This window comes from Equus quagga, chromosome 13 (genome assembly GCF_021613505.1).
Source record: "Equus quagga isolate Etosha38 chromosome 13, UCLA_HA_Equagga_1.0, whole genome shotgun sequence".
NCBI lineage: Eukaryota > Metazoa > Chordata > Mammalia > Perissodactyla > Equidae > Equus > Equus quagga.
In genome coordinates, this window is record NC_060279.1 from 9,581,545 (window position 1) to 9,604,361 (window position 22,817).

At 39.7% G+C, this 22,817-nt stretch overlaps 1 protein-coding gene, 1 long non-coding RNA gene and 10 other non-coding genes across 18 annotated transcripts in view; 1 reads left to right on the plus strand and 11 right to left on the minus strand.

Moving 5' to 3' along the window:
• Nucleotides 1-988: 988 nt before the first annotated feature.
• LOC124249690 (uncharacterized) lies at nucleotides 989-4,916 on the minus strand. 2 transcript variants are annotated; one of them, XR_006891446.1, is made up of 12 exons: nucleotides 4,833-4,916; nucleotides 4,181-4,233; nucleotides 3,952-3,984; nucleotides 3,709-3,750; nucleotides 3,359-3,390; nucleotides 2,985-3,031; nucleotides 2,657-2,702; nucleotides 2,438-2,467; nucleotides 2,199-2,250; nucleotides 1,532-1,562; nucleotides 1,288-1,327; nucleotides 989-1,109 (listed from the first exon to the last, which is right to left on the minus strand). It is a non-coding gene; the product is annotated as an uncharacterized LOC124249690 (long non-coding RNA). The 2 variants fall into 2 exon arrangements; XR_006891447.1 differs by lacking the exon at nucleotides 4,833-4,916 and adding an exon at nucleotides 4,584-4,826.
• LOC124251624 (small nucleolar RNA SNORD81) lies at nucleotides 1,176-1,252 on the minus strand. Its single transcript, XR_006891817.1, has one exon. It is a non-coding gene; the product is annotated as a small nucleolar RNA SNORD81 (small nucleolar RNA).
• LOC124251631 (small nucleolar RNA SNORD47) lies at nucleotides 1,413-1,490 on the minus strand. Its single transcript, XR_006891823.1, has one exon. It is a non-coding gene; the product is annotated as a small nucleolar RNA SNORD47 (small nucleolar RNA).
• LOC124251634 (small nucleolar RNA snR60/Z15/Z230/Z193/J17) lies at nucleotides 2,072-2,153 on the minus strand. Its single transcript, XR_006891826.1, has one exon. It is a non-coding gene; the product is annotated as a small nucleolar RNA snR60/Z15/Z230/Z193/J17 (small nucleolar RNA).
• LOC124251627 (small nucleolar RNA SNORD79) lies at nucleotides 2,314-2,398 on the minus strand. Its single transcript, XR_006891819.1, has one exon. It is a non-coding gene; the product is annotated as a small nucleolar RNA SNORD79 (small nucleolar RNA).
• On the minus strand, nucleotides 2,775-2,839 carry LOC124251585 (small nucleolar RNA SNORD78). The gene has a single exon (XR_006891779.1). It is a non-coding gene; the product is annotated as a small nucleolar RNA SNORD78 (small nucleolar RNA).
• On the minus strand, nucleotides 3,102-3,162 carry LOC124251633 (small nucleolar RNA SNORD44). The gene has a single exon (XR_006891825.1). It is a non-coding gene; the product is annotated as a small nucleolar RNA SNORD44 (small nucleolar RNA).
• Nucleotides 3,468-3,535, minus strand: LOC124251584 (small nucleolar RNA SNORD77). Its single transcript, XR_006891778.1, has one exon. It is a non-coding gene; the product is annotated as a small nucleolar RNA SNORD77 (small nucleolar RNA).
• Nucleotides 3,817-3,898, minus strand: LOC124251621 (small nucleolar RNA SNORD24). The gene has a single exon (XR_006891814.1). It is a non-coding gene; the product is annotated as a small nucleolar RNA SNORD24 (small nucleolar RNA).
• Nucleotides 4,058-4,119, minus strand: LOC124251594 (small nucleolar RNA SNORD75). Its single transcript, XR_006891787.1, has one exon. It is a non-coding gene; the product is annotated as a small nucleolar RNA SNORD75 (small nucleolar RNA).
• LOC124251632 (small nucleolar RNA SNORD74) lies at nucleotides 4,533-4,612 on the minus strand. The gene has a single exon (XR_006891824.1). It is a non-coding gene; the product is annotated as a small nucleolar RNA SNORD74 (small nucleolar RNA).
• Nucleotides 4,917-5,187: 271 nt separating the features above from the next.
• ZBTB37 (zinc finger and BTB domain containing 37) overlaps nucleotides 5,188-22,817 on the plus strand; it is a 30,328-nt gene continuing 12,698 nt past the window's right edge. For 3 of the 6 annotated variants that reach the window (XM_046680908.1, XM_046680911.1, XM_046680906.1), the window contains exons 1-5: nucleotides 5,188-5,289; nucleotides 5,797-5,991; nucleotides 7,097-8,056; nucleotides 9,758-9,857; nucleotides 16,129-17,305. In XM_046680908.1, the coding sequence (XP_046536864.1) occupies nucleotides 7,134-8,056; nucleotides 9,758-9,857; nucleotides 16,129-16,617 (1,512 nt within the window). In that variant the 5' untranslated portion in view covers nucleotides 5,188-5,289; nucleotides 5,797-5,991; nucleotides 7,097-7,133 and the 3' untranslated portion in view covers nucleotides 16,618-17,305. Of the gene's footprint in view, nucleotides 5,290-5,796; nucleotides 5,992-7,096; nucleotides 8,057-9,757; nucleotides 9,858-16,128; nucleotides 17,937-22,817 lie in introns of those variants that run through there. The other 3 variants (XM_046680907.1, XM_046680909.1, XM_046680912.1) reach the window with 3 other exon arrangements.

Here is a 22,817-nt window from a genome sequence, read left to right on the forward strand (position 1 = left end):
TAACCAGTAGTATTTACACTTCATTTAAAATCTAGTTTGTCCCACTGTTTTTTCTAGGCCTTTTTAAAATATCCATCTTTGGGGAGGTCTCTGAGACCAGTTACTTCCCTTGCACCCACCAACTTTGGCATCTATCAACAACTTGCCAGACCCATCACCATACTACTTATTGCAAATGTAGATTTTCCAATTCCAGCATTCCTACTGCCACTCTAAGAGCTCATTTTTCTTTCCAATTTTGTCTGTATAAAGGCATCTATTTTGATGGTTCAATTGCCCATTTGGGTCAGTAAGAGCACCAGTGAGGTTCCTGTGTTAACATTTTCATGCTTTGGGCACTTTCTTCCATAGCAAAAATTGTTTAAGCTCAAATTTTGCTTTTCCAGCCTCAAGCTAGTACTCTGGCTTTTAATCTGATTTCAGATAAAGAATTTCTGGTGGGGCCAGCTCCGTGGCCAAGTGGTTAAGTTCGTGCACTCTGCTGCAGCAGCCCAGGGTTCAGATCCTGGGCGTGGACATGGCACCACTCCTCAGGCCACGTTGAGGCAGCATCCTGCATCCCACAACTAGAAGGAGCCACAACGAAGATATACAACTATGTCCGGGGCGGGGGTGGGGGGGGAGGTTGGGGAGATAAAGCAGGGGAAAAAAATGGGCAACAGTTGTTAGCCCAGGTGCCAATCTTTACCAAAAAAAAAAAGTTTTGAGCAAAAATTGACCAAGTGATTTCACATTCAAGCCCTAGACAATTTCTGCAAAATACAGCTCATCCTTCAGATCATGTCACTGTTTCCAACAGAAGCACAGCATTTTAAATATAAATGCGATAGTTTATTTCTCAGCACAAATTGCACTTTCAATCCTAAGACATCCTGTAAAATACATATGAAAATGTGTTGTTAAACGAACGCCAGAGGGCCTTAATCACCAAGGTGTCCTATTTCCCTTCCTTTATCCTACTGAAGTGAAATAAGCACACTTGATCAGATATTTTGTATAAAAATTTATTAAAACTGAAAGTTGCTTTTAATCTTCTATCACATAAGCATCCATCATTAAAACTGAAAGTTGCTTTTAATCTTCTATCACATAAGCATCCATCCAGCTGTCTGCAAAAACAAAGAAGCCATTTTAGTCATATTTCCATATTTCAATTCTAATGGTATTTGGAGTATATGAATATCAGATCTTATCTCATCATCAAGTAATCAGTGAGAGAGTTCAAGTTGGGGTGAGATCATCATGTATTCTGGAATAAGACAACAGCACTATATTTTTAAGTCTCACCTTTCAACTGGTAAGCTGCATAACTGCTGTCATAAATGCCCTAAAATTAGTAAAGATGACATGTTAATCATGGTAAAAAAGAAACAAACAAACAAACAAAAAACTTCAGTGTGATGCTTGTTAGTAACCTCAGAATCAAAATGGAACGGTTTTATAAGTGATATCATTCTATTTCATTTGGCAGAATCATCACATCACTGGTTACATTCTAAAGTATCATATGCAACACTAAAGACTGATTTACCTTGAAATCTTCAGAGTAACAGAAGGTCTGCCTATTAGAAGACAAAAAAAAACATTCATTTAAAAACTGCCTACTTAACTCCCCCCATTAAGTTTTTGAAACTAACATTCAGGGCCCTGAATCTCTTCTGTACAGTACTACAACAGTGCATGTATGTCATTATACATTTGCCCAAACCCAGAGAATGCACAACCCAGGAGTGAACCCTAACAAAAACTATAGACTTTGGGTGATAATGACATGTCAATGCAGGTTCATCGTATTGGAACACAAGTCCCACTCTGGTGGTGGATGTTGACAGAGGGGTATATGGGAACTCTACTTTCTGGCTCAGTTTTGCTGAACATCTACACTTCTCTAAATGTTTATTAATTAAAATATATTAAAACCTGTACTTCTCCAAATCTTGAATTCTTAACCCTGAAATTAAGAGAGTACAGAACGTTTGTATATGAGCCATTAGTTATCCAAACTCCTGACCATTTTCCATGGGACAATAGCTAACTTCCTTTTTCAAGGGTATTATAAGATTGTTGCAGCCAGATACATCAGATAGGAGCGAAAGACTTAATATTGCTCATCACTGTGAGTCTGCTGAACTATGTTATCATCATTGTATCGGCTTTAAACCACTCCACGTAAAACCCAAACTTGAAACTAACAGTACCTGTGCTTAAAACTCCTGTTCCAGGCCTTGTAGACGACCCAACTCTTCACACCTACAGAAATTTAGTCAAATTTAGTAATAGGTAGTCATAGGTGCAGTTATATAATTTTCCAGGTACTGTTTCAGTTTTTAAAAATTAATCTTCATTGTTTTTCAGAGAGATTCCCATCTGTTATTTTCAAAAATCATCACTAACAGCACCTTACTTAGTAACTATGTAAGATTAATAAAATACATACCTTTACATAAAAGGTGACCAACATCTGCACCTAAAAAAAGAGAGTAACGCTTTAGATGTACGTCATCATAGCTGACTACTAAAGCCTTTTACTTGTCAAAACTGTCCACTGGCTTTGCAACACAGAAACACTAAGATAGCCAACAATTACTAAGACCAGCACATTTCAGAAACAATGAACCTGAGTGCCAGGAGACAAAGAATTGTTTTGATGTCTTACCCTAAGCAAGCCATCCGCGAATAAAAACTTGTGTAGTACCCAGTCGCTAGAAGGGAAACGAGATCTTTCATTAAAATGCTAAATATCATTAAATTTCCCTCAATTATTTCTCACAGGGTTCTTCAGTGTTAAATTTGTCTACATGCTCATTTCAGGTCAGACATTTGATCAACATCATTACAAAAACCCCGTACAGAGCATGCTCAACATGCATTCACCAACACAGGAGATAAGTCATAATTAGTAGCTTGGTAGCTAAGCATTCTACCATATCAGCATTCTCAGTAACACTTAAGCCTACTGAAATGTTTTTACCATTAACACTTACCAAAAAAACCAAACTCTCAATCCAGACATGTCAAAGCTCAAGTCCACCTAAGAAATAAGAGTGGTTTTATAATAGCCAAAGATAAATTTTCTCCCCACAAATCTGAAAAGTGCCTGAAATCAGGTAGAGCTAATTAAGACCTTCATGTTCAGTCAGTATTCGCTTATCATCATACAGGCTGCTTTTACAAACTATGATAGCACGTTAATACCAATAACAGGACAAGGACCTGGCATTTATTTAATGCATTTAAGCACACCGTTCAAGCACTTCCTAGTATGAGTGCTTCCTGTGCATTAGAAGGCATCCCTAAAAAGCCATTTCTGTCACTTTGCCCAGTTACTGATGTTTAGTTTGATTATAGTTTTACTTACCACTTCAACTTCCAGCTAATTCTGTTTAATGTCTAGAAAGAAGAGCAGCTCGATTAGTAGTACTTCTTTGTGGTTATATTAACAGCAAACCAGTTTTACTAAAGATCCCAGATACATCAGACAAATGGTTTCTCTCTTCATGATTCAATCTGCTGAACTATGCAACCATCATAGTATCTGTTTCTCCAGGTTTCCCTCAGCATTAAATATAAAATGTGGAGTGCAGAAGTTCACATTTGAAAAGGGGAGGAAAACCCTAATGCAATCAACACTTATTTGGCCATTTGTAACCTCTGAAAAAATTAACTGAAAAGTACTGGGTAAATGTGGACTATAAAAAGGCTTCTCACCTGTTTGCCCACAGCTAGTGTGTGAAGCTTGCCCTTTAGGACCTGCGAAGAAATAGCTTCATGTAAACTCACGTGCAATCTCGATGTTCTCCAAATCACCATTCTGTGTGCCTCAGTTAGGATAACGGTGGTAATAATTCTCGTCATTCTTACAGTCAAGAGTAGCAAATAAAATGTCATCATTGTGGCACATTCAGCGCATTTTCGACCTACTTCCCTTTGTGAGGAATTCCAGTAACTTACCCCAGCAGCTGTTCTCAGCCCTCTGGCAAAGACCTACAAAACAGGCAAAGCATATGCAATCAAACATGCTGTTAGCCAAGTTAAACATTAATGTCTTAAGTATTTAAGCCTCAGAATACAGCTTTTCAGAAATCCTTTCTGTCCACTACTCTTAAACCATCACAGGCTTAACATAAAGACCACCTCTAAGCAGATTTCATTCTTCCCACTGTATTTATCAATTTCTTACCTGTCCATCTGGTGCCATCAAAAGCCACATTGTATTCCCGCCTCGCACCATTCCTAGATTAAAAATTAGAGATTTTTTTAATTCTTTTTGTTCTAAATTAAGCTTAACCATTGTCTTTTTTGTATCATGTCTGCAGAGCGTTTATACCACCCATGATTTCATGACTGTAAAGGGTGCACTTATATTATAAAAGAGCAATGCAAAAAGGTAAGTTTAAGAACCGTGGACGGCAATCACGGTGCACTGCGGAATGCAGCCATTTAGAGAACCACGTGGTCTACTCCAACCACCCGCCTTCCTGAGAGCAAGCGACCGAAATTATTAACAAAGGCCCGCTCGGGTTTCTCAGCATGCACCGCCATCAGAACCGTTGGCATTCATCAACAGTCTCAGATGTCCCTACCAACACAGGCTTCATCAGAGGCAGGACACGCGAGCCGAGATATTCCCGCAGTTCAGCCCTAATCACCACTGCAGTAGTTTAGGTCGCGCCACCACCCAACGCGCAATCTTCCACCATCGTCGTCTGTGAGTCCTGCAAAGGCTTGCAACTGGACTAGAAATGCCAGCCACTTGAAGGTGCCTTTGACAGCCAAGGCCTGGAGGCCTAGAACCAAGAACCCATTCAGCAACTGCAAAAGCACAAACATACCAGCCACTCACTCCCAGCCTCGAAAGACCGAGATGGTGTCCAGGCACCTGTATATAAAGACTCTTTTCCATGACGTCATGACGCACTCTCCCCGCTAGCGTCTGCTTCAGCTCCTCCCCGCTCCTCCCTCTGTCTCCGCCCCCTCCCCCAGCCACACCCCTTCCCGTCTTCTAAGCCCGCCCCCCTGGGCCCCGCCCCACCTCGCCATTGTGGGCGGGGACACGGCGCCAGCGTGACGCAGGGCTCCCGCCCTCCTACCAAGAAGGAAGAGAGGAGAGGGGAGGGGGCGCGAGAGACGGAAAGCGCTGGGGGAGGGGGGAGGGGGGAAGAGGGAGGGGGAGCGGTGTAAGGGTGAGTGATTTCCTTCCGGCACGTCGCCCGCTCCGGGGGAGGGAGTGGGGGGTTTCACTTCCGGGACGGTGTTCCGGCCCATTCCGGCCCATTTCCACCCCCGGAGGTAGGTGCTGCTCCTTGACTGGGCTCGGGCCCCGCACGCTGGTCCCGCTGCCCTGCACCGGGGCCGCCTTGCCGGGTCTCCGCCGCAGCCTGCTCCTGGGGCGCCCAGCCACTTCCCTTCAGCCCCCCTCAAGGCACCCGGAGACCTTCCACCCCCTTGGCCCCGGGCCGGGCTCAGCTGCCGGACCCGCCCCCTCGCCGGGCCCCTCCCTCAGGACCCCGGGATGGGCGGCCCCCTCCCCCACGGCAGCCCGGACACACCCAGACACACACACCCACCTCTGGGCAGCTCCCCGCCCGCCTACGCCTCCCGCCTGGACCCGGTCCCGGGGCGCCGCCCCCTTCCCGGTCCTTTACCCTCACCTGACTGCTCGCTCCCCGGCCCCGCGCCTCGCTGACGTTTCCCCCCTCAGGCAGCCCGCGCTCCCCACGCTTCCTAACGCGGGCGAAAGCCGCTCAAGTACCGGAGTGGCCAACCCCATGCCGTTCCCGATTCTCCCTCTTACAGCTCTCACCCCTCCAGTGCCGACGGTAAAGACCTTACTCCAGGGGCTTCCTCCTCACTGGGGAATTGCCGGAAAGAGCAAACCAAAAAGGCGCTGGTGTAGGCTCCAAAATAAGCACATCTGAATTCAGGATGGCATCGACAGAGGCTCTTATTGGATTAAAAGTTTCAAAACAAACAAAAACGCTTTGGAAAAAGGTCAGATTGGCTAAAGTTGATTCTTAAAAGCAGTGTATATACACTTCCCTATTTACTGATAAGTGTGTTGTAAATGCATGGCCATACTGTGAGCTTGTCAGGTTAAGTTCTGAAGTTGCAGGTCCTACGCAACTGTGATGTCTTACAAATTTACAGATAAATGGAAACACCCTGGACTCGAGTCAGTGTCTTCCTGTTGGGATTTATACAAACTGTGCTCTAAACCGTCGAAGACTGTTGGATCCAGTTATAGGCTTAGTGATTTAGCAAGTTTTTAAAAATCTTTTAATGTTAAAATATTGGCCATATTTGGTAGATGTCAGTTTTTTACCAGCTTTGGGGAACTAAATTTCAGAATCAAAACATCACCACCACTCTGAGATTCCCGACTTCGAATTTAGATGAAGGCCGGTTTGCCTACCCTTTCCTACTTCTGAGAGTGAACTTCTCCCAGTCCTCGTCTTGACAGAGTCCTGACACAGCTGTGGCATTTTTCCTAACCTTGGGTTTGCCTCAGACTCCTGAACCCAAAGCCTTTTGGGGTGCTCTGACTCTTAAGCTTAGAAATAATGACTTAGATTCGTGTGGGATATTAGTCACTTTATGAAATAATAAACATAACTCATGCAGCACGTAGTAAAATATTAAGAAGAGAGACATCTAATCAATCCGTCTGTGTATAACTACTGTTATTCAAAAAGCTGCTTCCTTTCCTCCAAAGAGAAGTTGTCACAGGATGTTATATTCAGTGTACAAATACCTTATGATTAACACTTTAAAAAAACCTGACAATAGCTGTTTCCTCCTCTGTTCTGTTGAACTTCTGTTTTGATGTTGCATATCTCATTAGTAAGGAAAGTATGGGCATAGCTTGAATTTTTAGGGGTCTAATAATCGCTTTTCAGTTTTAACGGTGTCTTGCCATGAAACCTAAACTGAAAAACCTGTTGGTATTTCTTTTCCACATCTAAACATAAGGATGGTATCTCTTTTTGCTTGGAGATTTTGAAATTCTACCAAATAATATTTTTAAATATGTTTGAATTGGAAAGCACGAGGGGAGTGAAATTACAACTTTTAATGGGAATGTGGTTTCCTCTTTCAGCAGGGTTGAATGCCTGCCTACGCCCTCAGGCACGACCATGGAGAAAGGAGGGAACATACAGCTGGAGATCCCTGACTTCAGCAACTCCGTCCTGAGCCATCTAAACCAGCTGCGCATGCAGGGCCGTCTCTGTGATATCGTGGTCAATGTGCAAGGACAAGCTTTTCGGGCTCACAAAGTGGTACTAGCTGCCAGCTCCCCCTATTTCCGAGATCACATGTCCTTGAATGAGATGAGTACTGTCTCCATTTCAGTCATCAAAAACCCTACTGTTTTTGAACAGCTCCTTTCTTTCTGTTATACAGGGCGGATATGCCTACAACTGGCAGATATTATCAGCTACTTGACAGCTGCCAGTTTTCTGCAGATGCAGCATATTATAGACAAATGTACACAGATCCTGGAGGGCATTCATTTCAAAATTAACGTGGGTGAGGTTGAAGCAGAATTAAGTCAAACGAGGACAAAGCATCCAGAGAGACCTCCAGAGTCTCACAGGGTCACCCCAAATCTAAACCGCTCCCTCAGCCCACGACATAATGCCCCAAAGGGAAACTGGCGAGGTCAGGTTAGTGCTGTGCTGGATATCAGGGAGCTCAGTCCTCCTGAGGAGTCCACCAGCCCACAGGTAATTGAACAGAGTTCTGATGTAGAGAGCCGGGAGCCCATTCTTCGGATCAACAGAGCAGGACAGTGGTACGTGGAGACAGGAGTAGCAGACCGAGGGGCCCGGAGTGATGATGAAGTGAGGGTTCTTGGAGCAGTACACATCAAAACTGAAAGTTTCGAGGAGTGGCTTGGGCCTGAGAATCAGCCTTCTGGAGAAGATGGGAGTAGTGCAGAGGAAGTCACAGCCATGGTGATTGACACCACCGGCCATGGTTCTGTAGGACAGGAAAATTACACTTTAGGATCTTCGGGAGCCAAAGTGGCTCGGCCAACGAGCAGTGAAATTGACAGGTAAGTTTTGTTTTGTTTGCCCGTCTAATGGCAGACATCACTAAAGCGGGCCCTCTGTGTGGTACAGAGAGCATCTTCCTTACTTGATGTTCTTAGCCAAAATAAATTAATGTTGGGGAAACTGGAGGTGTGCCAAAAAGACTTGCATTCTTATTTTTTTAAAGCAGGAAGCTCCTAGTCCTGAAGTATTCACAGTGTTGTGAGAACTATGGTAAATTTAGACACTTCCATGAATCAGAATAGGATCTGCAGCCACACTAGGATCAGTAATTGCCAGGGCTTCCTCGGAATTCCAGGCAGGGAGCTGATCATCAGCTGGGAACCTGGGAGCATTGCCCTTCCTTGGTATGTTATCAAACAGGTAGGTGGCCTCGGGGAGTCTCACTTTCCTTTGTAGCCCTGTTTACTTTTCTTTGCCCCCACCTACCAAATTAGAGGAAGTATGGTACCAGCAGTGATTGTTCTTTCTATTTATTTATTTATTTATTTTTAAATTTTTGAGGAAGATTAGCCCTGCGGTAACATCTGTCGCCAGTCCTCCTCTTTTTGCTGAGGAAGGCTGGCCCTGAGCTAACATCCGTGCCCATCTTCCTCTACTTTCTATGTGGGACGCCTACCACAGCATGGCGTGCCAAGTGGTGCCATGTCAACACCCGGGATCTGAACTGGGGAGCCCTGGGCCATCGGAGCGGAACGTGTGAACTTATTCGCTGCGCCCCCCAGGCCAGCCCCTGTTGTTCTTTTCAAATTAGTATAATCACCGTAATTCCAAGGAAAAGCTTTTTGGATGTTTTTCATTCCTTTTTTCAGTTATCATTTGATGATAGCTCCCCCGTTTTCTTTCATTGATGACTGCTGCTACCACAAGCCTGAGAGTTGGTTTTCCACCAGTGCTACTATGCCCTTTGCCTCACTTTTCTCTTTCTAATACATTGCAGTTGTTAGAACATTTCTTTTTGGTGGAAATAACAATAATTTTAATGTAAGAAAACTGAAAGAAATATTGCCAACTTAGATTGGTAATATTCTTTTCCTCTCTTGAAAATATATTGACCCATGAGCAACAAAAACTAAAGAGGCTGTTACTCTGGTTCACACCTGGTCTTGAGAGACATATGTGTCACAGAAATTCAGAGAGTATATACTGTATCTACTTCAGGCAGTCTTGTTTTTTTTTCCTTCTTGTGTCCTTGATAGTTGAAATATTCTTGAACATAATACTTATTTCCCCATTAGCACTGTTGTCCCCTATGTTGAAACTGTATCAGAAGTAATAGCTTAAATGCAGAGACTTTTCATTTCCATGATCTATAGCAATAGTCTGAAATATGTAACAAGTTATCATGGGGCTAGGAACAACGAAAACCCTTATAGTTACATGGAAGAAACAAAGTTATAAATCCAGTTTTAATTTATCCTTTTATGGTCTCCCAGTACTTAGGTGAGGATAGAAGGTTTTATTTAGTCTTAGCTTCACCAGGTCATATAGTCTATCTGCAATGTCATTTTGTATTTCTTAAATTTACTAGGGCAAACCTTTCTTATTTAAACCAGATCCTATATTGATGCCGTGAAAGTATTTCTTAAGTAATGCGTTGTTCAGTTTGTTCCCCCTTCCTCAGCCATGGGATAAAGAGGGTAGACATCACCATTTTTTAAGTTTCTTTTCTATTAGTCCCCTTCTTGTTCCTCTTCCGACAGATTTAGCCCCTCCGGCAGTGTTGTTCCCTTGACTGAGAGACACAGAGCCAGAAGTGAGTCTCCTGGGAGAATGGATGAGCCTAAGCTGCCCAGCTCCCAGGTATGTAGTTGTGGATTTAGGATTGCTGCGGTGGTTGGAGAAATTGCCAGTGTGTGTGAACAGAGCACAGTAAGGAGGGAAAGATGAAGCTGTAGGAGAGGCAACAGTGGCCCCGTTAAATAAATACTGTATTTGATTACTTTTTACTTTATTCTTGCTTGTGAGAATGCAGGAAATACACTTTTGGTGTCAACAGAGTGTAGGAAGTAGAAAAAGATAAGATTCTGGAACTCTTTCCTCATGATTGAAACCAGTTTGTAGTCCTGAGAGTAATAGAAATAACCCCTGAAAACTACATGCAGGTAATTTAGGACCTGGGATCGAGAGAGTCTGATTTTATACACATGTGGGTATACTACTACATAATTACTAATTTTTATAGTATTATGTATTTGTAAACAAATTGCATATGCATTTTTGTGTGTTTGTTTTTTTGTATTCTTGTGTCTTTTCATTTATTTTCTTCCTGAATCTTTTGTTAGACTAAAATGTCCTAGAAAGGATAGGAATGTCTTCTATTTTCTTTGCAACTCTCCTTAGCAAGTAGTATAAGTAGTTGGTTGATATTTTTGTTTGTTTTTTCTCACAGGTCTCTATCATTGAAGATTGATTTTTAAAAAGATGGTGAACTCACCAAGTAGAACACAATAAATTGTAAACACTTTTGCACTGTAAAAGGAAACACTGGTGGATTAAGATTACATAGCTAATTATTTTTAGCTTCTGCATTATACTGATAGTATTTTGTTTAATTTTTATCTAAACCATTGGATCTTTATTGTGTACATAGTGTAGTAACAGCAGCAAGGCATTGTTATAAACTGTGTTTATTTGCATATTATCATGCTGGTTTTTCAGTACCAGAAAATGAATTGTAACTGTTACAAGAGAATTTTTTATTTTTAATAAGGTGTTAGAGAAAATGTTAGGAGCTTAGAGGAAAAGTGAGTTTACTCAATATAATTAGGAGCCTTTTTCTCCTCATCTGTCAAATAGGATGTGGTGACTGTGTGAAGGTGACTATTATGCAAGTAAATACAGCAGTGAGACAGATCTTACGACATAAGGGAAAGATAAGACAGACTAATGCACAATACACATACAGATTTTAGTAAGAGTGTTGTGGGAGTAGGAGTGCCTAAAAGGCAATTACTGTAGGGGCTGGCCCTGTGGCTGAGTGGTTAAAGTTTGGTATGCTCTGCTTCAGCTGCCCAGGTTCACGGGTTCAGATCCCAGGTGTGGACCTATTCCACTCAGTCATGCTGTGAAGGCATCCCACGTACAAAGTGGAGGAAGATTGGCACAGATGTAAACTCGGGGCTAATCTTCCTCAAGCAAAAAAAAAAAAAAAAAGGAAGATTGGCAACAGATGTTAGCTCAGGGCAAATCTTCCTCACCAAAAACAAACAAACAAACAAACAAACAAAAGTAATTACTGTAATCAATATCTACTTAAGGGAAGTGTTTTCAGGAAAGTTTAAATGCAGTTTTTAAAGAAGTAGGTAGAAAGAAATAACTTATATGTAGTGGGATAGGGATAAAAATTGGAATTCTACAAGGTGTTTACCTGACTGAAGCAGAAGGTGCAGGCTGTAAAGAAATAGAAGATAACTAATATTGTCTGGAGGTGATATTGAGATAAGTTAATGTATGCCTTAATGTGCATGAAGGTTTATTATGGTGAGTCTTCTCACCAGTTAGTTTTTCCCTGCCACAGAGTCGCAAAACAGGACGTGGACTTACATTACAGGAAGAACAAGTTTTGATAAACTTGCAGAGCTTCCTGATTATAACGGTGATTAAACTGGAACAGACTACTAAGGTCACTTCTTTACCCAAAAACATTCTGTGGCTTTTTCCTTTTTCACTGTATGAAGGTTAAGGTATTTGGCCTGATTTTCCAAGTAATTTGTAATCTTTCTAACCCAGCTTTTCCCACCATTCATCAGCATTCACTGTCTGTTCCACACAGGCAGACTTTCTCTGTGTCCCAATACTGCATCAAACATTCCTGTCTCTGCATCTTGAATTCGGGATGCCATGTTCTTCCCAGGTGTCTGGGTCCACCCAAGGCCAACTCCTACTTCCATCTGCCCTAACTAGCCCAGTCCTCTCTCATCTCTCCTTCTTAAACCACTGTAGCATTTACAGATAGTGATATAATTTCTCCTAATTCTCTGCTGATGCATATAAATTATTCTTTTTTCATTTGCATCAATTTTGTGTCTCCTTCTAGATTGAAATCTCCTTGACAGCAGAGTGCACATTTTCTAATCTTTATATATGACATGTCTTATCAGGTATGCAATAAATAGGAGTTGTTTACCCCTCAATAATTCTGAGTAACTAAAGTTACTTAGTAGGTGCCCGGTAGAGAGGCACCTACTAAATAGGGGATTGTTTAGTTGTCCATGAAATCCCCAGTTTGGGAGATTTTTAAATAAAATTAACCAAATCAGATGATTTTTGAAGTGCCTTCAATTCTTTGACTCTCTGATTAGTCATTGAGATTAAGATGGTAGATGGCTTTGAAGGCCATATCAAGAATTTAGACTGGTATTTGTTTTAGAAAATATGGAAATCATTCATTTATATGGAATTTATTTATGTGGAATAATTCATTAAAAAAATAGTTATTCAACACCTACTGCATACCAGGCACCGATCAAGTTCTGGGATATTCTGCAATGTAGAATGTCCCTGTGCTTAGAGTTTATAATCTAGTAGGGAATTGCCAAGTGTGGGGAGTGAAATGATCTGCCTCTTAGTGACAGAACCAGAAGGCAGCCATTTTCCTTCTTGCTTCTTTTTAAGGTTCAGTGGAATAAAACTAGCAAAGATAGATTGTTGCCTTTGACAGGAACCTAATCTACATTTTATGCTCATTTATTTTGCTCTTGTATTACAACTTTACTGCAGTAATTTTTTAGGTGAGATTGATCATAATGTGTGAGTTTTGTGATTATAATTCATCACGTATAACTAAAATACAATTCCTTGCTCCTTGTGGACAATGCTGGCATGACATTACTCTCCTTAAGGGTAGGCAGATTTTTTTTAGGGAATTGGTACCCTCAAGATTATGAATAATATTGTTAGTTTGTAATGTTTAATAATAGCTAACATTTATTGAGCTACAGTAAGCACTTTAGTATATTAACTCATTCAATGCTCATAGCAACCTATGGGTTAGATGCTGTTATATTCATTTTACAGATGAAGAAACTGACACATAGAGTAGTTAAATAACTTGCTTAAGGTCATACAATAAGTAGGACACAGATTTGAACCCAAGTTCCAGCACTCTTAATTGCTATACAGTATAACAACATGCACTGAAAATATTTCAAGGTACTCTTACCATGTTTTATTCTCCAACAGAGCTGGCAAAGTATATGCTAACCTTTTCTTTTTATGGATGGGAAAACTAAACCTCAGAGAAGCTTTTCTGTGCTTTGTCTGTGGTCACCCAGGACCTTTTAGTGCAGTAATCCCTCATTCTTTATGTGAGTTCAGTTTTGGTTATCCAGGGATATGGAGGAGAAAGAAATGTTATATAAAACAATTCTGTATTCATCTAAAACTTCAGTCTTCCTATTCAACACTTGACTTCACATACTGTTTCCCAAACCTGCTGAGAACTGCCTCGCTTCTGTTGGAAGAGCTGAGGAGCATTGTCAGCTAACATATGTGAAAGGAGACAAAACACATTTTTAGAAATTCAAGAAGAGGGCACAAGATAAATTGCTAATTAGATGAATCTCCAGTTAATCCAGAGTCAACTTATCTGTTTTCTCCTCTTTGCCTTGGTACTTTAGCCTCGGCTAGACATGTATAATTCCCTCCTACATATTTAAAATGCTGGTATACATACATAAGTTTTTTGCTCACAGCATTATATATATAATATATATGTTTTATACTACATATATACATATATTGGCTTCAGAAGTCAGCAAGCTAAAAACAGTCATTTCTAAATAGTGATATTATACGACAGACTTTTGAATGAAAAGCATTTATAAATCCAAGATTTTAAAATTATTCATTCAAAGGAATATATTGTTCCTACTCCCTCCCAGCTTTCAGATAGGAGGAACCCATGTTTATTTCATATATTAAATACTTTAACTATCTAGATGGTTAATGTTGAGGTTAGGTAAAACAAAATTAAGGTCTTATTTAATTGATATTAAGGAATTACTGTTTTTTTTAGGTGTAATAGTGGTATTTTGATTATAATAAGAAAAAAGAATCCTCATGTTTTAGAGACAGATACTAGAATGTTTATGGGTGAAATTATGTCTGGAAGTTTCTTTGAAAGTAATATGAGAAAGGAGAGAAATAGTTGAGGGTAAAAACCAAAATTGTCCTTAGTTTGATGATTGTTGGGTGATGGGGATTCAATATTCTATTCTGTCTAAAAGTTTTCATAGAAAGTTAAAAAATATGTATCATTTGACCTTCATAAAGAAAGAAAGTAAATCAGAGGGGAAAAAAATGTTTATTTTGCAGTAATTTAAAGAATTATCTAGTTAACAACAGCATAGTTCTAATGCTGCTTTTATAATAATTGCTTTTTTTCATTGTCCTAAGTAAATTTATTATTACAATGTAAGAAATTTACCTTGAGGGGAGATACTTTATAGACTAAGAGAGATTGGAGAAATAATATATAAATCACAGATTATTCTATTTTCTTTTAATAATCTGTTTAAATCAATTCACAACCACTACAAATAATAGGTGTATAAAATTAGATGGTAATGTGTCTGTGCACTGTATGTCAAGGACACTTACCTTTAGTATAAGCAGTTTGAAAAGTGAATTAACAAAGTTACTAGGAATATGTATTTCCCCTGTTTCTGTGTTTTGCTGTTTTTTTGTGCAGAAGTTTTTGTTCAGAGGGCAAAATCAGAAACCAAGTCTTTTTTTTTTTAAGATTTTATTTTTCCTTTTTCTCCCCAAAGCCCCCTGATACATAGTTGTGTATTTTTAGTTGTGGGTCCTTCTAGTTGTGGCATGTGGGACGCTGCCTCAGCATGGCTTGATGAGTGGTGCCATGTCCATGCCCAGGATTTGAACCAGCGAAACCCTGGGCCACTGAAGCAGAGCGCAGGAACTTAACCACTCGGCCACAGGGCCAGCCCCTAAAACTAAGTCTTGTACTTCTTTTGCTGTGGTATCTGTCGTATTTGGTGGATGGTAATCAGCTAGTAAATACTTACTGAATATCAATTTGTGAAAAGGTTGTAGGAAAGAATAACTAAGTTAGTAAATTCATATCTAGGTCTAATTTCCTTTCTCCGTTTTTCTGCCAGATTGTTCTGAGGTCAGTTAAACTTTGGGTAGTCTTTAGAATGAAGATGTTGGTGTGGTACTAAAATATTTTGGGGTAAAAAGGAATACTGTGTCCTACAAATTGTATACATTTTTATAAACCTAATTACTGCTGGGTTAAATTTTGGTATTAATAATGCCATAAATATAATTTATAATGTGCTTGCCGTAATGTATTCTGTACTGTAAGATAGAAGCCATTAGCCATATCACATAGCTAATGTGGCTATTTAAATTTAAATTAATTGAAAGCAATTAAAATTAAAAATTCATTTCCTGAGTTGCGCTAGCCATATTATAAATGCTTAATAGCCACATGTGGCTAGTGGCTACTGTATTAGATGGTGCAGCTTATCGAACATTTCTATCATCATAGACAGTTCTGTTGGACTAGCACTGCCTAAGTACCTACCTGATTGTCTGGAATATAATTGAAAATTCCAAGAGGATTGTATGAACGAGCTCAGGTTCTCCTGTCGCTGTAAAATGGAACGTTCATCAGGGGGTTAATAAGCATGCAGTTTGTCTTGCTCTTTTAGGCTAATGGAAGAGTGTCCTCGGATTTTTGTTTTTTAATTATTATGTTAACATCTTTACTTTTTGGTCATAACTAATTTCCTGTTTGGATCTCTACTAAAAATAAGCATATAACTTAGTAACAAACCTAAAAATAGATTTGATTTTTTTTCTTTTTTGAGCTAATATCTGCTGCCACTCTCCCTCTTTTTTTTTTCTGTATGTGAGCCACCGCCACAGCTTGGCCACTGACAGACAACTGATGTAGGTCCACACTTGGGAACCAAACCCAGGCCGCCAAAGCGGAGCACACCAAATATGACCACTAGGCCACCAGGGCTGGCCCTTGATTTCTTTTAGCATGTGTACTTAATAGTATATGTTCTTTCTTGCTTATTTTCCTCACCTTGCACAGGTAGAAGAGTCAGCAATGATGGGAGTAAGTGGCTATGTGGAGTATCTCCGAGAGCAGGAAGTATCTGAGCGGTGGTTCCGGTACAACCCCCGTCTCACCTGCATCTACTGCGCCAAATCTTTCAACCAGAAGGGGAGCCTGGACCGCCACATGCGCCTGCACATGGGGATCACACCATTCGTCTGCCGCATGTGTGGCAAGAAATATACCCGGAAAGACCAGCTGGAGTATCATATCCGCAAGCACACAGGCAACAAGCCCTTTCACTGTCATGTTTGTGGCAAAAGTTTCCCCTTCCAGGCCATCTTGAATCAGCACTTTCGCAAAAATCACCCTGGCTGTATACCCCTGGAGGGGCCTCATAGCATCTCTCCTGAAACAACTGTCACATCTCGAGGACAGGCTGAGGAAGAGTCACCTTCACAAGAAGAGACAGTTGCTCCTGGGGAAACAGCCCAGGGCTCTGTGTCCACCACTGGGCCAGATTGAAACATTGAGGGGGAGGGGGAACACCCTCTTCCCCTTTGGGCCGTAAGCAGCCAGCATCAGGGCCGTGGGCTGGTACTTAGATTCACAAAATGCCACATCACTAGATCGGAAGATGCTCCCAAGATGTTGCCAAACTAGAGGATCAGCAACATACGCAAAAGCGCTCTTCCCCCGATCCTTCCCACCTCACACTTTCGAAAATAATCAAGCAAATCAACTTTCTAATTCAGGGATCAACAGCCTTGGTTTGTTAACTTTATAAGAGAAAAATTTTTTAACAAAACAGTGATAAATGGTCATTTATCTACCAGTCATGTTTGAACACTGTACTTTGGTCCATACATCCTGGTGGCTGTAATTGCCCAGATCTAAAACCGCAGCAGGAGCCTTGGTCATCTGAACCAGCCAGACACAAGAGAGAAGGAAGTAATCATGATGGTGATGAAGAGGAGGAATTTCTTCTCTTCCTTCCCTGCCAGAACATGAAGTTTCACATTTCAAGAAAACAAAAGATCCTGGTAGCTCTTACTGTTTTGGAAGGTTAGACCTTATCTTGGTCTTGACTCGGCATCTGATACTTGCCTGATTGTTTCGTGTAAGCAGCGACCTTGGAGCAGTATTCTAGTGGGCAGCATCACCTGAAGCACTTTAGGCAACTGGAAGTGAAGTGAGCAGCAAAGTGTTTGCAGTAGGTACTGCTACATTTAGGGGCTTGAGTGTTGTGTTGAGCAAGAGGGGAGCAGGGAAGGAAGTGTTTTTGTTTTGCAAATGTCCAAAAGCACAGAGCAGTACTGCAACTTCCTGATTGGTGTTTGTAAACCATAGTACTCCTCTGTCTTTGGGTGTTAGGAAATGGCTCTAGTCCAGAAGAATTCATGTGTTAGGCTGACTACCAAAGTTTCATCCAGTCTCTTCGGCTCCTAGCTTCACATAACAGCAATATTATACATCCAAAACGTCACTTTCCAGCGAAATGAGCCTGGATTGTATTTTTAAATCCACAGTTCTCCATATCTGATAGCTTTTATATGAAGTTTTAAACACATTTTTTTCTGCAATATTGTGGTTGAAGAAATTCAACACTATGGTTCTTACTGCAACTGAAATTCCATTTCCTTCTACACATGTAATAGTTTATATTTTCAGTCCAATAGAAGAACCTCACTAAATCCATGTCTCACGTCTGCAAACCTAGTAATTCATAAACCAACTATCAGCAAATTGCTGATGACTCCAAGAGCTTTGCTTTTTAATACACTACAGGGCATTTACCAGAAAACATCATGCACAATCGTGTTGCAATAAATTGATCAAGGCATCAATTTTGATCAGGTTTGGTTACTTAATCATTCCTAAGATTTTTAAAACTTCAAGGGACCTTTTTGGTAATTCTGGGTATTTCTGAGATTCTTAATCCAGCACTGAGAGTCAGAGAGAACTTACCAAACTTGTAGAGCCTTAGATGCCCTGTTTTGCATGCAGAGAATGAAGGAGGATTATTAAAGGATGCAGGCAAGTAGATGCTTACAAGTTACAGTGCAAATAGAAAAGAGAAAAATCTCTATCTTCTCTTAATTGATCTCTAATTTTTTTAAAGAGTATTTAAATATGTAGTGGTTTAAGAAACTCTTTTGGTGCAGAGGCGTAGATGATTGTAAAAGAGATTTGGGAGAGGGGCTGGTCACGCCAGCACTGGTGAGCCATTTGTGAGAATGTTAGCAGTGTGCTCCCTTCCTGATAGTAGTTTCTGGTATGTGGAAAGGTTGGGTAGAAAAGAATGGCATTTCTTTGATGATAGGAATTTCGAATGCAAAGGGTCACTCTTAAGCAATCTGAGAATTGTACATATACATACAGCTGCACCATATCACTGGAGAATGGTTATTTTCTCTCGTGGAAAAACATTAAAATGCATATTTTAATAGGAATGTAATGATGCTACATTTGATAAGAACCTACCCTTAAATGTAGTGTTGAAGCTGTATTTTGTCTTTACAAAACAGACTGGGACATTCTCCTCTTTAGTTGGGCAACGACAAAACAGGATAAAAACTGTCGCCTAGGCCATGTTGGGATCAGCTGTGTTCTGTGGCATAGAAAAAGTGGAGTTGAAATTAGACTAAAATCTTTAGGGAAACATTTGGTAATCAAGCCTTTCAGTGGACAGATTTTGCCATTAGTAAATAGGCAGGGAGGTGAGAAGTACAGAATATGCTGCTTTAGATGGAGCTTTTAAGCCTACCAAAAAATTTTAAGTCCATCCTACTTTTGGGAAGTAGTATACTGGAAAGTTCTTTATTGCTGTGTTAGTTTCTTAGATTTTTATGTGAGAAAATAGAGCTTTTTAAAACTATTACCAAATTGTGAAGGTGAAGTGCAGTAATTTCTGTAAAGAGAAACTTTGCAGCATTTGTCAGTACTCCATCCACGGTTAGCAACAAACATTTTAAATGACGTAGGGACTGTCTCATAGATGTGGAAATGCCATGAGTGTTTGTTGGGTTCCCCCTCCGTTTTCATTCACTTCTAATAGGTTTTTGCTGCATTGATACTGTGAATAGAGTGCTCCCCCGTCGTCTAGGACCACATCAGCACAATCCTCTTTGCTGGTTTTTTCCTCTTAATTGGTCTGGCCCAGAGCCATGAAATTCATGAAGATTCAAGCCAGGCTAGCTCTTCAACAAATTAAAGTTTCTGAAAGCAATTTCCCCATTTTAGTTATATGAGGTGTTATTATTCTAAGTAACTATCCAAGTTTCTTATCCAGGTTCACTGTGACATTGTCCTAGTTCTTAGCTGACGTCACTGTAGGTCATAGGAGTTAGTAGTGTTCTATCTACACTAATGAATAGATATGTTGGTGTGTGCACAGAGGATACCTCTCTTAAGGATATACTAAATGGACTTTAGCTAATGCTGAAAAGTCATTACCAAATCTTAACTTGCACATGTCACCTTGTGAAGGGAACTGCGTTAGCAATGAGAGCTAAATCATCATTAAGTACTTTAATGCCATGAAATAGCAAACACTGGGACTGTTTTCATGCATTGAGTGGCACTTAATAGCAAAGGAGCTACCTAATATTCTCAGCAAAAGAAGAGAGATGGCAATATATAATCTACTTTCATTCTAAGAGGTACCTTTTATTCTCTCTGAACTCTGATACCAGTATAAAATATAGCATTGGCATGAACAGAAACACTGTACTTAGGCAGAAAGGCTCTTTCTAATGACTTGTTCTCTCTTTACTCAGAACCATATTTACCTCTGAACTGAGTTGTTTTATTTTATGTAAGTTGCAAAATACCCCCACCCCATTTCATTATACCAGAAGGTTGAATCTAACTTTGAATACATAAAAATAAATTAGTTCCTAAAGGATAAAGAGTGGAAAAGAAGGGAGATAGCAATTAAGGAAAGTTTTTTTATTTTGTTTTTTAGTATTTTTTAATGTTTCCAGATCCTTCTGCATCATTGAAACAGGGATTCCCAAAGATGGTATGACGATAGAAATAAACCACTTTCCTCCTAACTTCATAGCTGAAATCTGGCCTTGGTTGGACGTGGTCTGGTGGAAGAGTGAAGCAGTCAACTTCGTCCTTAATAGCTGAATAGTCTTTAGGCAAGAAATAACTTTTAAGAAGTGTTAGGTGTTACTTGACACCAACTTTGTTTCTTTTAACTGGTAAAAAAACTACATTTTGTTTGACTAGAAGATTTAGTTTAAAGAAATGAAAGCAATGGGTAATGGAAAGGAAATTAAACAAAGACAAAACTCTTCTTAATCACAGTGGAAAGGCATTTAATTAGGAAGGAGTTGGAATCCTGGAAGTTTCTGTTTTCTCAGATACAACAGATGTGATTTTTTTCTCTTCCTCAAATGCCCTTCTCCTTATCTGTGTACTTATTAGTTCAAGGAATAACAGATAAGTCTTTCTTGAACTCAGTCTTTGAAAATGGGGCTCTTCACTTATACCATATGGGAAAGAGTGCAAAATATTGAACCATTTTGGTTGCTGAGATTTAGAAAAGGGACAAGTAATTAAGTCAGGTAAATCCCTAAGTTTGAGAGGATGCCCCTTAGCAAAATATATCCCTAAGACTTATGAATTAGATCAAGGTTCATCAGACTACAGCCCCCGGGCCAAATCCTGAGGCCACCTGTTTGTGTAAAGAAAGTGACAGTGGAATAGGGCCACACCTATTCATTTAGGTGTTGTTTATGGCTACTTTCTACTGTAATGGCAAATTGAGTACTTGTGACAGATACCACATGGCCTACAAAGCCTGAAAATATTTATTATCTGGCACTTGACAGAAAAGTTTGCCAACTCCAGAATTAGATTGGAAAGAATTAGCCCCCAAATTTGTCACTACTGCCATTTTGCCTTTATAATAGTTGAGTTGAGGTTTTAAATTCCTACTCTCTATGCATCAGTTTCTTGAGTTTGCCATCTTTTTCTAGATCCTTTGCTCATAACCCTCTTTGTGCTCTTTCTTACTGATCCCTGTTGCTTTAAAAGCATTTAGAGTAGGCTTTATGATTTGTCCTTACCTTGAAGATGCAAGTAGATTAAAGTTTAGAACAGTAGTTACAGATATAACAGTAATTTTTAAAAATAATTCCCATGAATAATAATGTAGGCTTAAATGAGTACCATGTTTACATAAAACACTGTAAAAAAATGTTTTCATAAGTAAGTTTTGCTGTTCTTCTCAGTTAACTTGAACTGGTCTGCATAATGATGGCAAGAAGGAATTTATTCCCACTAGTATTAAAAATTAATTTCTGTTATGAATAAGTGGTTCGATTCTTATCCAAAGTACTGTTTTTCTAGATTAGAAACCTCTACTCTTTCCCTGTACTATAAATTTTCATTTTAATTTCCTCAAGTAAACTCATTCTGTTCCATGTGGAGTAGTAAAAAGCCAAATCTTCCCTTTTTTTAATGAATATTTTAAAACATTATGAAACATCTTAGGGTTTCAAATTCTTCTTAGACCTATCTTCCAATTTCTGTTACTATCTGTAATTCTCTAAATATATATTGGGCCATTATAAGTTTGCTGTGAAGGTTTATTCTTATCGGTCAAGTAGCTTATTTATGCCAAATGTGGAAAAAATGAAAAATATTAGGATGATAAACAGAATTCCTTGCAAGAAGAGAATTTAATTTCTCCCCATGGAAACAATACATGGACTTCTGAGTTAAATGTATTTATCTGGACAAGGGTTCTAGGCCATGCTGATGCAATACAGTGAGTTTGATTCGTTGTTGGGAGTCTACCAACACCTGCAGAGTTTGGATGAGTGACCTAGCCTCCTATAGGGCACCTCTTCACTAGGCATTTTATTCTTAAAGTTGTCTTTTTCCAAGTTGGATATTAGTAAGTTTTATATAATATACCCTCAGAGCATTAGATAATAATAAAATTCCAGAATATTCACCTGGGTTAAATCTGCCTTGTCTTAGACTTAGAGTAATAGTGGGCTCTTCTGATAACTGGGGATTCTGATTAATCTGAGATATAGGACTTGTGAAAGAAATTGGATTTAGGTAGCCCAAAGAATCATCTGCATCCAATTCTATTTGAGGTCTTGGTAATAGATGTTATTTAAATATGAATTCCTTAAAAACAATGGAATTTGCCAAGCATTATGACTCCTTTGATAATTATCAGTCTTATATTTTGCCTTCTTTGATTTCTAGTCTTTTTCTCAGTTTTCAGTCGTCGTCGTCTTATGTGGTGCTTTTCCCAGGGCCAGGGTTTTTACCTTGCAATAAGTAGGTTTTCTTGTTCAGGACAAGCCAAAGTTGGATACGATGAGTACTTTGAACACCTTACTTAGTTACATTCCAAAGGATATAATTATTGATAGCAGCAGTGCTGTTAAAACCTGGAAGACTTCTGTACGGGCTGGCCAGTTTTGTTTCTGTTGTGTAGGCAGACGGTCTTTCCCTCAGCTGTGAGGAACAGCAGTGACTTAGAAAGCAAATGTTACTTGAAATATACATTATCTTCACAGAGGGTACATATATAATGAATTTATCTCACATCTTCCCCATTATCTGTATAACAAATACCTCCCATCTTAACACAGTTAAGAAAGGCCCACTAGTTCAAATAGTGGAAGCTTTAAACAACAAAGTTAAGTTATAAAGGCAAAGCAGTTAATGGAAAAAAAACCTTTTCTAAT